At 40.6% G+C, this 16,694-nt stretch overlaps 1 protein-coding gene across 2 annotated transcripts in view; it reads left to right on the plus strand.

The window, feature by feature from the left end:
- The window catches only part of SUMO1 (small ubiquitin like modifier 1), a 28,957-nt gene that overhangs the window by 207 nt on the left and 12,056 nt on the right, over positions 1 to 16,694 (plus strand). For both annotated transcript variants that reach the window (XM_032638257.1, XM_032638259.1), the window contains exon 2: positions 14,885 to 14,959. In XM_032638257.1, the coding sequence (XP_032494148.1) occupies positions 14,885 to 14,959 (75 nt within the window). The remainder of the gene's footprint in view (positions 1 to 14,884; positions 14,960 to 16,694) is intronic.

Here is a 16,694-nt window from a genome sequence, read left to right on the forward strand (position 1 = left end):
CCAGCCGCTCGGCTGGGGCCGGGGATGGAGGCGCGGGGGAGGGGAGCGCGGAATGGGGGAGGGGGCGGCCGGTGGGGACTGGGCTGGCGAGGGAGGGGAGTGGAGTAGGACCGGAGGCGCCCGGGCCTGCCGCGGGCCTTCGGGAGCCGCCCTGGCTCTCGCCTGGCTGGCTTATCACCCCCTGTGCCCCAGCGCCTCCGGTCGCGGCCTCAAGTCGTCTCCCTTCTTTCTCCGGGGCCGACCAGGTGCAGAGAGCCCAGCTTCCACTTTCCCGAGAGGGTCCGTGGGGAACCCGTGTGCCTGCCTCTTCAGAGGACTCATTGCAGAAGCAGGGCCCTAGGCCCCAGTTATGTAACGGGGGAGATTACCTGCCCCGGAGCCTCCGTGGCCCTGAAAAGCGGGTGGACTCCACTTTTGGGTTCTTAGTCTTTAGATAGTCTTGGAGCGGGGACGTGGGGGCGGGGGGGAGGGAGACATTGTCTGGTGTTGCTGGGAACCTAGAAAGCTCTGCCTTCCGTTCGGATTGCAGCTGGGGCCGGGCTGTCTCTGCTCTGCTCTGAGTCCTTTTCCGTGTGGGTGTGCAGAGCTGTCGCCTCTTTCTTGTACTTTCCTATTTCTTACTCGGGATTGGTTCAGTAGCTCTCCAGTTGTAAGAGAGAACTCAGAATAATCAAGAAACAAAGTAGAACAAAACTGCTAGAGCAACAGAAAGCGTTTCATCTGGGCGTTAACATGAAGATGACTGATACCTTTGAGGAAAAGGATAGGAAAACTTCGTGTATGTAGAGCAGTTGCAGAACATTTGCAGAAAGCTTCCTGTTATAGCAGAGTGCTCCATCTGAATGTTAATATCAAGAATTTACTTGGGATTTGCACTCAATCAGGAGTGTTCGATTTTATGTGGTAAGTTTTTCTTCCTCATCCTTTTCTATTTAACCATGTTTATGGCTAGTTTTTACTTTATAGGTTTTTTGTCTGGACTTTGTTTTGTTTGCTCAGACGACTTTGACTTTTTAAAGTATTTTTGGACCTTTTGCTTGTTTAGTGATAGTTATCTAGAAAACTGTTTCTCATTCAACCCCATAATGTACTTGAACTTTTAAAGTTAACACACTTATTCCCTTGGCTTTTAACCCAGTTCAGTTTTGTACCACTTGGTGAGAGCAAGTGAGGCTTTTGTGGATTTGTACTGTTGCGCAAAACGTACAGTTATATTTTTAAGGTTAAACCATAATCTAGATTAGTTTTGGGTGGATCTTCTTACTAACAGTCTAGATTAATTCCCAAATTGGTATGGGAATGGCGTTATAACTGTCTCCCTAGATAGTTGTTTACTTGGTTACCAGGGAGGAAAGAACAGGTGTAAATGCTTAATTTTATCAGCCTTTTATTTTGATGCTCAGAAGTGGCTAGGAAGCCTGTTGAAATTTACTATAGTCTGATGAAAGAGCAGTGTACAGAAGGGATTATACAGTAAATTGTAGAATTTATTGCTCCAGTTTGAATTCCAGTCATTTAGAAGAGACTTGAAGGAAGAAATAAAGGACCTAGGACACTAACAGGTGCCTCTAGGCCAGAGGTTCTTTAGATTCTTTTCAGGGGGTCCTTGGGGCCAAAACAATTTTCACGATAATACTAAGACATTGTCTTTTCCACTATCATTCTTTCATGAGTGTTCAGTGGAGTTTTCTAGAGATTGACATGACCTGGTATATCACAGCAGATTAAAATGTATCAGTAGAAGCAGATGTGGAAATCCAGCTGCTGTTAAGCCAGACATTGAAGAGATTTGCAAAAATGCAAAACAGTGCCACTTTTCTTACTAGTTTTGTTTTGAAAATATGTATTTTTTAAGATTGATGCTTCATTGCTACTTTCAAGAAATTGTGATTTATATACACAGTACCATTTAATGAGGGTAGCATCATATCCTTACCAGTGTTCCATATTGCTATTATTAAAATATTTTTCGGGACTTCCCTGGTGGTGCAGTGGTTGAGAATCTGCCTGACTGTGCAGGGGACATGGGTTCAATCCCTGGTCTGGGAAGATCCCACATGCCGCGGAGCAACTTAGCCTGTGCGCCACAACTACTGAGCCTGTGCTCTAGAGCCTGTGAGCCACAACTCCTGAGCCTGTGTGCCACAACTACTGAAGCCCATGTGCCTGGAACCCATGCTCCACCACAAGAGAAGCCACCACAATGAGAAGCCCGTGCACTGCAACCAAGAGTAAGCCCTGCTCGCCGCAACTAGAGAAAACCCATGCACAGCAATGAAGACAAAACGCAGCCAAAAAAAAAAAAAAAATTTTTTTTCATAAATAGCAACATGAAAAATATTTTTAATAAAAATACATTATTTGCTAATATATATTGGGTTTATTATCTTAAAATGAATTAATATGTATATAAAACATTTCTCAGTTTCAGTGTCTAATACTGCAAACCTCAGTAGATATAACCAACTTCACAAAAGCTTTATGGGGTTCTAAATAATTTTTAAGAGTGTAAAAGAGTCCTGTGACCGTAAAGTATGAGCACTGTTGCTCTAGGCTGATTGACCAACGTCGTTGTTAATAATAATCGGGACCCAGTACAATTTTAGTGTTGGGATGCTAAGGATTTAAAGAGATATGAAGCTGAACTCTTACCCTGATGAGGCTTATGAGTGAGAGTAAGAATCCCAAGTTACTACTGTGCCGTATCAGCAGCATGAGACTGAACCACTGTCCCCAAAAGACAATATAAACCAGGTTGTCTTAGAACGATGTATTTTCTGAGGCATCTCTCAGAAGGTTATTGTCTGTGCTAAGATATTGGAATTGAGTAATAATTTCAAGTTAAAATAGGTGGACAGGGCTTCCCTGGTGGCGCAGTGGTTGAGAGTCCGCCTGCCAATGCAGGGGACACGGGTTCGTGCCGTGCCCCGGTCCGGGAAGAGCCCACATGCCGCAGAGCGGCTGGGCCCGTGAGCCATGGCTGCTGAGCCTGCGCGTCTGGAGCCTGTGCTCCGCAATGGGAGAGGCCACAACAGTGAGAGGCCCGCATACCGCAAAAAAAAAAAAAAAAAAGTGGACATTAAAGTCACATAAGACTTGAATTGCTGGGTTCTCCATTGACTAATGAAAAATGATTATTTTTGGAATTTGAATGAAATAATTTCTCATAATTCTAACAATGCCATCATTATCCAGTGTACCATTATTGAATAATCCTATAATACAGGTTCTAAACCTGAGGATCATGAATCCTAAGGGCTGAAAATCCACTGAAATTGTATGGAAATTGTATGAAGTTATATTTGTGCGTGTGTATTTTTTTAGGGAGAAAGGATCCATAGCTTTCATAAGGGGTACGTGATCCCTCAAAAAAGGTGAAGGACTAGCCTTTAACCAATAATAGAGACCTGATTGGGTGCTCACTTTTAGCCTAATTTCACGTTGCAGCAAAACTGAGCACTTACATAGAACAAGAAGTTTAATATCAAACTGGTAAGGGTAATTTGTACAAATATTTTTCCTTCTTCCTTCCTTACATTCACATTTATAGTGTTTCTTTTTCAAATCAGAATCATGAAAGGCAGCATGGACTTCAGCTCTTCAATTCAGGTCTATTAATTTGTAATAATTGGATAACTGATTTGCTTCAAATGCTGACTGAATCTGTTGTAGCAGTTTTACTCTGTCCGTCCCCACCTCAGAGAGAGGGCGGGCAGAGAGGGAGAGAGATAGAGATATTGATTGAATGATCTCCTTTTATCTTTAGTCAAGGATTTTGAAGCATTATGTAATTCTGGTTATCTGTTGGTACCTGACAGACTACTTCAAAACGTAATGGCTTTAAAAAAAAAAAAAAAAAAAACAACGTAATGGCTTAAAGCAAAAGTCTTGTTTTGCCCATAAATTTGCAATTTGGGCAGGGCTCTGTGGGTTGGGCTCATCACTGCTCCTTGATGTGTGGGGCTTCTGCTGGGATTACTCACATGACTGTGGGCTGTAACGGATGGGTTCTTCATATAGTCTCAAGGCCTCTGAGTGCTCTCGTCATGTATTCTTCTTGAGCATGGGGACCCCAGGATATTCAGACTTATGGCAGCTCAGGGCTCACAAGAGAGTGTTCTAGAGAACCTTGGGTGGAAACCCCAAGCCTCCTAGAACCTAACTTTGGAAGTCACTTCTGCATTCTGTTGGTTAGGCAAATCACTAAGCCCAGCCCAGATTCAGGGGAAAGGCATTTATTTTTATTGAGATATATGTGACATATAACATTAGTTTCAGGTGTACAACATAATGATTCAGTATTTGTATATATTGTGAAATGATCACCACAATAGGTCTAGTTAACATCCATCACCACAATGGTTACAAATGTTCTTTTTTTTGTTTTTGAATTTTATTTAATTTTTTATACAGCAGGTTCTTATTAGTTATCCATTTAATACATATTAGTGTATATATGTCAATCCCAATCTCCCAGTTACAAATTTTTCTTGTGATAAGAACTTTTAAGATCTACTGTCAGCAGCTTTCAAATATACAATACAGTATTATTATTAACTATAGTCACCAAGGGAAAGGCATCTAAACTCCATTTCTTAATAGGAAGAGTAACAAAGAATTTGCAGTTATCTTTAGTCTACCACATTAATTGTATTTCTTTTGTTAGGATAGCGTTATTCCCTGCAGCATTCTTTATATCTCTCTGTTGTTGATGTTTGCTGATCTTTCTGTTAGCTTGAGATAGCAGGAGAATATGATAAACTAGGTGTATATTAAAGTTTATAATTATGTATACTATTTATGTCATAGAATAAGTATAACATACTTATAAGTATGTTAAGAATAAGTATTAACATACATAGCTGCATACTGTAGCTATGACTTGAGCATCTAGTTAGTGATACATATATTAAACATTCCATGCCCCAGGAGAGGAGTGATGTATTCTGTCTTCTCTCTGACAGATACATGAAGTGCTGCTAGTAAATGTTGCAAACATATTGATTATAATGAAACATTTCAAATAAAATGTTACCTAAACATTATTTAATAGTATTTTAAAAACTGAGTATGATTATTATGTTAGAGTACTCATGAGGGGGACTTCCCTGGTGGCGCAGTGGTTAAGAATCCACCTGCCAATGCAGGGGACACAGGTTTGAACCCTGGTCCGGGAAGATCCCACATGCTGTGGAGCAACTAAGCCCGTGTGCCACAACTAACGAGCCTGTGCTCTAGAGCCTGCACACCACGACAGCTGAGCCTGTGTGCTACAACTACCTGTTCCAGAGCATGGGCGCCTAGAGCCCGTGCTCCGCAACAAGAGAAGCCACCACAATGAGAAGCCCGCGCTCACTGCAACTAGAGAAAGCCTGTGCTCAGCAACGAAGACCCAACGCGGCCAAAAATAAATAAATTAATTAATTAACAAAAAGAGTACTCATGAGGGTTAGTGGAGTAGTTCAGATTTCAAAACTGTAAAGCAGTTGTCAAATATCTACTGACACTCATTAGACCCCCATACCATTTAGAATGTTTCTATTATAGGTTATATATTTAGTGTTGTAATCATTTATTTAAGTGCCTTTCTCCATTTTACTGTTTGCTTTCCAGGGTTAGGAATCAGGGTTTATTCACCCTTTTTTTCTGAAGTGCCTAGCAGAGTGACTGAATACTTAGTAAAAGTTTTTAAAGGAATGAGTGGTCAGATTTATTGATTTAACAAGTATTTATTGATGTTCCAGGCAGCATTCTAGGCCCTAGAATTGAAAGGTTGCCTCAGAAACGTGAAACAGCAGGTATCTTTCTCCTCCTCTTTCAATTCCCATGGTGTTTTGTTATTGAGGAAGGGTTGGTTGTCATGCAGTAGTTTTCCTTTTACGATGTGTTTGCATACCTTCTGGATCTTTAGTTCTATTAGCAATAGACCTAGTAACGTTATCTCCAAAATTGAATCATTTACTTCTTCCAGGACATTGGGATATTATCCATTGTTATGGATAATAATAATCCTGCGCTGCTTGTGGGATCTTAGCTCAGTTCCCCGACCAGGGATTGAATCTGGGCCCAGGCAGTGAAAGCACCGAGTCCTAACCACTGGACCACCAGGGAACTCCCATTTTCTCTAAGTCATGTTTGGTATCCCATTTTGGAATATATTAAAATTGTGTGTGGTTTTTTTTTTGTAGATTATTCTCTGATATTCTACTTTAAAAAAGTCATGTGGGTAAGGCCACACAGATCCTATTATTGAGTACCTTAGTCTTATGGTTTAAAATTTGGAATTCCTGCAACACGACTTAAGTTTATTTAAAGATATGTTGTATTTGTTATACTTTTATATTTTGACCATTCTTTTTGCATTTGATTGCTTTTACTGAGCTATTGAGAATCTGAAGGAAAAGACCTGAAGGAAGGAAGGGTGGAGTTCTGTTTGCTGGACCTGCTGTTCTCAATAGCCAGGGTCAGATATTTTTAAAGGTTTTACTGAAGATAAATATATATATGAAAAAGTGTACATAAATGTACAGTTTGCTGAATTTTCAAAAACTGGTCACATCCATGCAGCCAGCACCCAGATTAAGAACGACTGTCCAGGGCTTCTCTGGTGACGCAGTGGTTAAGAATCCACCTGCCAGTGCAGGGGACATGGGTTTGATACATATATTCCTGGTCCGGGAAGATCCCACATGCTGCAGAGCAACTAAGCCCGTGCGCCACAACTGCTGAGCCTGTGCTCTAGAGCTTGCGAGCCACAACTACTGAGCACGCGTGCCACAGCTACTGAGCCCACGTGCCACAGCTACTGAGCCCACGTGCCACAACTGCTGAAGCCTGTGCACCTAGAGCCCATGCTCCACAACAAGAGAAGTCACTGCAGTGAGAAGCCCGTGCACCACAACGAAGAGTAGCCTCCGCTCACTGCAACTAGAGAAAGCTTGCATGCAGCAATGAAGACCCAACTCAGCCAAAAAAAAAAAAATAATAATAAAAAAAAGTAAATTTATTAAAAAGAAAAAGAATGTCCTGACTACCAACATAGTTTTGCCTGCTTTTATACATTATAACTTTTTATAAGTGGAATCATACAGTATGTATATATTTCAGTGTATGGCTTCTTTTGCTCAGCATTGTTTGGAGATTTGTCTGTATTATTGTGTATAGTTGTATGTTGTTAAATCCCATTGCTACAATTGCATTCCATTGTATGACTATACCACAATTTACTTATCTATTCTGTTTTTGATGCACACTGAGCTGGTTTTCTAGGAGCTGTTTTTTAATATAAGCCAAATGCTACCTATTTAGAGCACCTCCTATGTCAATTTGGATTGCTTTTGGACTAAATAACAGAAAATCTGATATATAGTAGGTTAAACAAGTTTGCAGTTTATTTTTCTAATGAAGCAAGAAAATTCAGACATAAGTAGTTCAGGGATGGTAAGGCAGCTCCACCATGCCCTGATACTTCTTTCCCCTCTGTCCTTAGCAGGTGTCTTCACTCTGATGCTTGTCTCCTTGCTGGCAAGGTTACTTTGTGTCTTGTTCCAGGCAGGAGAAAGGGATGGAGCAAAGGATAAAAGTATGCCAAAAAGTATGTACCAGCAAAAAGTATGTCACCTTCTATCTGCATGGCCAGCACTGCATCATGTGGCCATAAGAGAAGATTAGAATTTTTTTTTTCTTTCTTTTTTTTGGCTGGCAAATTTAGGCTTCCCTTTGTAAGGAAGAAGGGGAAAATGGATCCTGGATAGGTAATTAACAATGTCTGCCATACCTCTAAATCTGCCTGCTAGTACTTTTGGATACAGTGAAGCCAGTTTGTTCTAGGCTTTGCATAGGTCCATAGTCTAGCTGCAGAGAGTAGGGTTTATATAACCAGCAGGATTTCCTTTTCTTTTTTTTTTTAATATAAATATATATTTTAACTTTAAAACAATTATTTATTTTTGGCTGTGTTGGGTCTTCGTTGCTGTGCATGGGCTTTCTCTAGTTGCAGCGAGCAGGGGCTACTCTTCGTTGTGTGCAGGCTTCTCATTGCGGTGGCTTTTCTTGTTGCAGAGCATGGGCTCTAGGCATGTGGGCTTCAGTAGTTGTGGCACGTGGGCTCAGGAGTTGTGGCTCACAGGCTCTAGAGTGCAGGCTCAGTAGTTGTGGTGCACAGCTTAGTTGCCTCACGGCATGTGGGATCTTCCCAGACCAGGGATTGAACCCGAGTCCCCTGCATTGGCAGGCAGATTCTTAACCACTGCACCACCAGGGAAGTGCAACCAGTGGGATTTTCAATTATAATCTTTAGTTCCTGAGAAGTTGTCTTCGTTTAGTGTTTAACTGCAATTCTAGGGTTGAATGTAAATTTACGGAAGTCCCAGTGTCTTGATAGCTTGACTTAACTTCAAGTTACGGAGTTAAGTCTGGTCAGTTTTATTTCAAACGTCTAGTACTGTCTCATTAAATTTGAACATAGGCAGCATGCACTGAAGAAATGTGTGTGTGTGTGTGTGTGTGTGTGTGTGTGTGTGTGTGTGTACTTTTAGAATTGTGGTAAATCCATTGAAGTATGAGGGAGATGACTTTATTGTAATTTGAGGGTTTGTATCTTTTTTTTTTTTTTGGTGTACGCGGGCCTCTCACTGCTGCGGCCTCTTCCGCTGCGGAGCACAGGCCCCGGACGCGCAGGCCCAGCGGCCATGGCTCACGGGCCCAGCCGCACAGCGGCACGTGGGATTCTCTCAGACCGGGGCACGAACCTGCGCCCCCCGCATCAGCAGGCGGACCGCCAACCACTGCGCCACCAGGGAAGCCCGAGGCTTTGTATCTTTAAATAATGGATACAGTTATTAGAATCATCCAATTTTTTTTTTTTTTCCGGTACGTGGGCCTCTCACTGCTGTGGCCTCTCCCGTTGCGGAGCACAGGCCCCGGACGTGCAGGCCCAGGGGCCATGGCTCACGGGTCCAGCCGCTACGCGGCATGTGGGATCTTCCCAGACCGGGGCATGAACCCGCATCCCCTGCATCGGCAGGCGGACACGGATCTTCCCGGACCGGGGCACGAACCTGCATCGCCTGCATCGGCAGGAGGACTCTCAACCACTGCGCCACCAGGGAAGCCCTAGAATCATCCAATTTAGTCCTTGTTGAGCTTTCTTCATTAGGAAATAAAATGAAATAAACCGATGTACAGTAAGAACTATGGTTAACAGAATTTTTGGGAACTTTGAATGTATTTTTAATGAAATGTTTTGTTATGGAAAAATTTAATTGAACGCATATACCCATCTCTTGGCCTATCGTATTTCATTTGCATGACGCCACTCCACTTCATAACATTATTTTGAAACCAACCCAGACATTGTGTCTTTTCATCTGCAAATATTTCAGTATGTGTCTTTAAAAGAGAAGGACTTTTTCTTTTAACAAAACCAGGATACTGTTGTCCCACCTTTAAAATTGAACAGGTTTGTTAATGTCATCAAATAAGAGTAAATGTATTCTTTATTTTTAGTTTTCCCCAGAATCCCCCCTCTTTCAGAAGAATGAACAATCCTTGTACAACTGGAAGGGTCATTGACAGATTGGGGGTAGTTAAGTGTGGTGCTGTTTTCCTGTGATTGAATTGTCAACATACTGATTGCCATAGTGATTTTTAGCAAAGTTCTTGTTCTTTTGACTTTGAAATGGCACAATAAAAACCTTCTGTTGAATTCTGTACATTTGTAAATGAGGATTGTTGTGTTCTCTGTCTTTTCCTGTCCAGTTCTTCTTTTCAGATCTTCTATTTCTAAGCTGTTTAATTTATATCTTGGAAAGAAGAGTTGGTAGTGCCTGGTGTCTGATAAATTCCTTTTACTGTTCCAGTTACCATGATTTAATCTCTAGATGACACAGACCAGAGAATTTAGAGGTTTCCAGTTCCTGTCTTTCATCTTGTACATACGTTTACTTTTCTTTACATTACCAGTTTCTTCTGCTCTGGGGGCTGTGTAACCTTTCCAGCCAAATCAGCCAGCCCTCTCTGGGATTCTCTTTTCTCTGATGACCTACTGTCCCACACCCAGTGCTGAATGCTTTCACTGTTTTGTGACTAGTGTGCCATACCATTCTGTATTGGCTGCTTTTTTACAGGGGAGAGAAGGAAAGAAGGCATACAAAGGACACTAAGATCATTGGAGACAAACTTTGGCCTTTTTTGTCCGAGATCTTCTCATTTTCCAAACTAGTTTGTCAAAGGAAAAGAACAAAAAGATAGCACATGAAAAGTTGGGTGACTGCATTAGGCAAGCATGAGGCTATTAAACAAGTGGGTGTAGATGACATTGCTCTAGTGCTTCAGAGTTGGGAAGAGATCACCAAAATGGAGTGACTAGGGAAAGTGGCAGTTTATTTTTGGAAATTTCAAATCCTAGTATTCACATGTTCTTAAGAAATTGAAGTGAATTATCTCTTATTCCCAACTGTGAATATAAAACGCTGAAAGGATTTTGTTTGTATTGACTATTGTGTAGTCAATACAGTAGAAGTATGAAGTGTTAGTAAGATTTTGTGGTATGATACAGAAAATAGTGCTGTTAGCTTAATTCAGCCAGCATTAAATAATTGCCTGGTATTTGCCTGACACTACAGAGATTATAAAGATGAAAAACTTGGACCCTCTCCTTGTAAACTTGTAGGGAAGTCAAGACATACAAAACTGTCACAGAAAATGTTAATTTAACAAGTGTATTGAGTATCTTCAAAATATATACTAAACACTGTGCTTGACCAGAAATACAGGGGAGAGTAAGGCATGCCAATAAGGAACTCAATCTTGTGGGAGACGCAGATATGCAAACATGTTATAATAAGATTAAAGTAAGCAGTATGGGAACATTTAAGAGGGTGATGAGGGAAATCATTTTGTAGGAAGCGATGCTTGAGTGGTCTTGAAAGGCGAATAGGGTAGGAAAGGGCATACCAAGCGGAGGTGATTAACATGTACAGAGATAGTGGAGATAAGGTAGAGGGTGCCATGTTTAAGGAATTGTAGATCAGTGTGGCTGGAGCAAAAGATATTATTAGCAGAAGTAGAACAAGGCTGGATTGCTATGCAGGGACCAGCCCACAGAAGACCAGTGTATGTTGGCTAAGGAGTTTGAACTTAATCCTGAAGGTTCTCGGCAGATCAGATTGCATTTTAGAGAAATGGCTCTGGTTGTAGTTGGGAAGAATTAATTGAGGGGAGCTAGACTTGGGGCATTTGTTATGCTATTGCAGTAATGCTAATGAGCAACAATGAGCGCCTGAACTAAGGCAGTGGAATGGAGAGAATGAGTCACTAAGAGATATAATTGTCAAAATGATGAATGATTAAGTGTGAGATTTAAGAGAGGAAGAGTAGCCAAAGATGACTACTAAATTTCTGTTGTGGGCAGCTGAGTGTATGGTAACCATTTATTGTAATTGGGAATCCAGGAGGAATTGTAGTTTTTTTTGATTTTGGTTTTCAGAAAGAGGAGTTAAAGCTAACAGAGGAGTTAGAGATAATTCATTCAGTTTTGGACACTTAAATTGAGGTGCCTATGGGGACATCCAAAGTGGAGATAGATGTTCAAGCACTTGAAAAAATGAGTGAAACTCAGAAAAGTTGTCAGGTTGGTGAGGATGGTTGTGAGTCATTATCTGAGAGGTAGTTGGAGTTATGGGTCACCCAGGAAGAAGAAGAAAAAGGATTAAAGACATGGAACCTAGAGGAGCACCAGCATTTAAGGAAGTGGTCAAGATGAGGAGACAATGGAATGTTGGAGGCCAAAGGTAGAGAGTTTTCAAGGAAAAAGTCATAAGTATCTGTTAGTTAAAGATGAGACTTGAAATTTTCCACTGGGTTTAGCAATAAGGAGTTGAACTGGTAACCCTGGTGAGAGAAGTGTCAAGTGGAATGGTGGGATATAAACCAGAGTACAGTGGGTTGAGAGTAAAAGTGGAAACAGCAAATGCTGAGTACTCTCATAAGAAGTTCGAAGAAAAAGATGAGGCTGACTCCTCGAGAAGACAGTAGAGAGGGAGTGTTTTTAAATTGAGAATAAATGCCATAAAGGATATGAATAAATTGTCACTGGGAGCATTAAAGGAAAATACTAATCCCAGTTGCAAGGTTGAGGGGTGCCGTGGTTCCTGGAAGAGTTTTTTTAAATACTGGACTTTAGGTGATGTGTGGGATGGATTTTTGTGAGATGATTTCAAGAGAGGTTGAGAGAGGATATGTATTACAGGTAAAGGAAACAGGAACAGCAAAGGGCTGAAGGTGGAAGAATGTTTATAGACATGTTCAGGGAATAGCAAATAGTCCAATTTAACCAAATACTTGGTTTGTAAAGGAAGTGGAGAGAGAAAAATGAGAATTGAGCTTGGTAATGGAGGAACTGAATGAGGTGCTGCGGGAGTTTGGTTCTAGGCCTTAAAGCACCTTTTTATTAGGGGTAGTTATACGTATGTCAGAGAAGCTGTGCTTTAGAAAGAGTTCTGAAGCAGTGTGGACAATGGATTGGAGAAGGGGGAAGAACTCTTTTGTTCTGAGTAGCCTCTGTAGCTACCCTGTCTAGGAAACACTGGAGCAAAATCACTCCCATTATGCTGATGTATTGCTGCTCCGGTTGCAGGGGCATGTTTTTCTCCTTGTGGTTAACTCCTATAAAGCTTCTTAACACCCCTTCTCTTAGTTAAAGAGGACTCAGGGCTTCTTTGCTCTTTGTTGCCCTTCACTGCGTGGAATAAGCTGTCCTTTGTCCTCTCTAGATATGTAAAGGAAGAAGGAACTGTTAACTCTGAATATAAATTCATAGAAATGTGGTTGTGAGACTATGTTTGAAGACAGTCTTCTAGTTTTCAGGTGAAATACTGTCTCACTAAAGAAGGTTAATTTGGCCTGCTGCCATAATATGCGGTAGTCAGCAAATGTTGAAAGTACTACAGAATGGTAAACAGGCAAGGTTTCACACTAATGAAGTCAGTTCTGTTATCTAAGCATTTCCCTGGACTCTAGCCTGTATCTTAAATTTAAAAGCTACTACTTCTAGTTTAATATATTCAATAAATTTTGAACGTTAAAGAGTTTGTTAGTTTTCACTTACTGGCATGAGATAAACAGGTAATGGCCTTGTTACTTTACTTCTGAAATACAGTGTAGTTGGTTATATTCTTATCAAGCATGGATTAACAGCTTGAAATTGCTGTGAATCATAAAAAAGCATATATTTAAATAAGTGACTAATATGGTGGCCAAACTAAGGTAAAGTGCATGGGAAAGCTACTTTTTGTTGTTGTTGTTTTTTAAATTAATTAATTAATTTTTGGCTGCGTTGGGTCTTCATTGCTGCGCATGGGCTTTCTCTAGTTGTGGCGAGTGGGAACTACTCTTCGTTGTGGTGTGCAGGCTTCTCATGGCAGTGGCTTCTCTGGTTGCGGAGCATGGTCTCTAGGCGCATGGGCTTCAGTAGTTGTGGTGTGTGGGCTTCAGTAGTTGTGGCTCACGGGCTCTAGAGTGCAGGCTCAGTAGTTGTGGCGCAGGGGCTTAGTTGCTTCGTGGCATGTGGGATATTCCTGGACCAAGGATCAAACCCGTGTCCCTTGTGTTGGCAGGCGGGTTCTTTTTTTTTTTTTTTTTTTTTTTTTTTTGCGGTACGCGGGCCTCTCGCTGTTGTGGCCCCTCCCGTTGCGGAGCACAGGCTCCGGACGCGCAGGCTCAGTGGCCATGGCTCACGGGCCCAGCCGCTCCGCGGCATGTGGGATCTTCCCAGACCAGGGAACGAACCTGTGTCCCCTGCATCGGCACGCGGACTCTCAACCACTGCGCCACCAGGGAAGCCCGGCAGGCGGGTTCTTAACCACTGCGCCACCAGGGAAGTCCCGGGAAAGCTACTTTTATCACACCATTGACTGAAATTTACCAAGCTATGCCTTTACTGAAAATGGCTTACTTTTTTTAGATACTTCGTGGCAAAGTTGTTTCAACTAGTTTATTCTAACTTCATTTTCTTTTCAATATGCCTTCATTTGAAATTATCTTATTTATTATTGTATAATTTATAAGAGGGTTATACTCTTCGATCTTCCAATTTTGTCTCCTCTTTCCTTTTACTACTTACTCTGTTTGGGCTTTTTTCTTATTCCAGTTTAAGTCTCCTAATTTTTTTTTTCGGCCAAGCCTAATCTTTTAAAATCGGATATACTGCTTCAGATAGTCTGAAATAATAGCTGATATAAAACTGATTTGTTTTGACTCAAGACTACATTAGGCCAATGCTTTGCTATTTGATTTTCCTTTCTAAATAGACTTTGCTTATGTTAATATGATTAATTTATGTTTCTTAGTACGGTTTTGTAATTGGAGTAGTTAGCTTCTCCCAGTAGGTTGTGAGAAAATAATCTTGGATTCAACATGTTTGGTTAAGGATTCATGGAGAAGAGCTTCCTATGACTAATAGGAGTTGACTGAAGATAATGGTTTCCAGGTTGTTCCTTTGTGTAGCAGCAATAGCACCACCTGGTAATTAATTAGAAATGTGTATTACAGCCCTACCCCAGACCTACTGAATAAAAAACTGGGTATGAGGCCCAGCAGTCTTTTAACAAGTACTTTAGGTGATTCTGATGCTCAGTGAAGTTTTAGAACCATTACTATAGGATTTTTATAGTAAAAGAGACTTCTTTCTTGATTTTTAGTGATCTTTAGAACCGGTGTTTGAGAGAGTAATTGACTTAGGACCTTTTTTGCTTAATTGGCTGGCAGAGCAAAGAAATGCTTGCTGTATTTTCAGGGGCAGGTTTCGTACCGTAAGTCAAAGTAATGGGTGAATAATTAAAATAGCATATAGGAACTTTTATCTTTATATGTACTTTTCTTTCAGGAGGCAAAACCTTCAACTGAGGACTTGGGGGATAAGAAGGAAGGAGAATATATTAAACTCAAAGTCATCGGACAGGTGAGTTTCATTATTTTTCTCCTTTGACCCCGGAATGTGTGAATGATTTCTGACACACAGAGAAAATGATTTAACTATGGCAAGTCATTAAAAAATGGCGATTCATTTACTACATATGCATCTGTTGGAGGCAGAAGAGGGTGATACTGTTTTCTTAATTGCTCTGCTAGGCAGATATAGATCACCTTAATTTCTTCTAATAAAACTTTTTTCTTGGTTAGCATGCTTCGGTGGCAAATATAGCAACTTCTCTTGAGTGATAATGCTAGGGCCCTTAAACCAAAGGGCCTCTCAGGCCTTTTCTTAACCCCTTTCTCTTTCTTGGCACCTTATTTCTACAGACTCTGGCCTGTATCTTATTGACTCTTTTTGAGATGTTAACAGATAATTAAAGTTTAGCTGAAAATTATTGGAGGAATGCATCTTCATAGTTTTTTTTTTAAGGGACAAAAGAAAGAACTAGTAGACACTCACCATGGAAGCATGAGAGTACCATTTCCCCACATTCTCTGAAACATGGGATATTAGCAGTCTTTCAATTTTGGGCCAGTGTAATAGCTAGACATTTTATTTTGCATTTCTCTGATTATCAATGAGGTATAATTTTTTTGCCTATTATGTTTATATTAATCGTGTGTTCATATCCTTTTCCTATTTTCTGTGATCATCTTATTTTGAAAATTTTTATTAAGATATAATTCAGATACCATAAATTCATCATTTAAAATGTATAATTTAGGTGCTTTAGTATATTCACAAGGCTGTACAACCATTACCATTATTTGATTCCAGAACATTTTCATCACCCCAAAAAAGACACGTTGTATTCATTAGCATAATTCCCCATCTTCCTTTCCCCCCCGGCCTCTAGTAACCACTAATCTACTTTACTTTCTGCGTTTATGGATTTGCCTATTTTGGACATTTCATGTAAATGGAATTACATGATTTGTGACCTGGCTTCTTTTATTTAGCATAATATTTTCAAGGTTCATTCAAATTGTAGCGTGTTTCAGTATTCCACTCCTTTTTATGGCTGAATAACATTTCATTGTATGATATACCGAGTTTGTTATCCATTCATCAGTTAATGGACGTTTGGGTTGTTTTCATATTTTGGCTATTATGAATAATATTGCTATTAACATTCATTGTAAGTTTTGTGTGGATATGTTTTCAGTTCTCTGTATATCTAGGAGTGGAATTGTTGTGTCTAATATAGTAGTAACTTTTTTAAACTTTTTGAGGAGCTTCCAAACTGTTTTTAGTGGTGGCCGCACCATTTACATTCCCACCGACAATGTATGAAGGTTTGTTATTTTACATTCTAGTTAATATTTGCTGTTGTCTTTTTTTTATAGTCATCCTAGCGAGTGTGAAGTGGTGTCTTGTGTTTTTTTTTTTTTTTTTTTTTTTTTCTTTTTGCGGTACGTGGGCCTCTCAGGCCCAGCCGCTCGGCATGTGGGATCCTCCCGGACCAGGGCGCGAACCCATGTCCCCTGCATCGGCAGGCGGACTCCCAACCACTGCGCCACCAGGGAAGCCCTATGTCTTGTGTTTTTGATTTGCATTTCCCTGATGGTTAATGATGAGTATCTTTTCCTGTTCTTATTGCCCATTTGTACATCTTCTTTGGAGAAATGTCTATTCCAATCTTTTGTCCATTTTTAGATTGGATTACTTGTCTTTATTTTTGAGTTGTAATAACTCGTCATATATATTTAAGATATTAGAT

The sequence above is a fragment of the Phocoena sinus genome, chromosome 7 (genome assembly GCF_008692025.1).
Source record: "Phocoena sinus isolate mPhoSin1 chromosome 7, mPhoSin1.pri, whole genome shotgun sequence".
Classification (NCBI taxonomy): Eukaryota; Metazoa; Chordata; class Mammalia; order Artiodactyla; family Phocoenidae; genus Phocoena; species Phocoena sinus.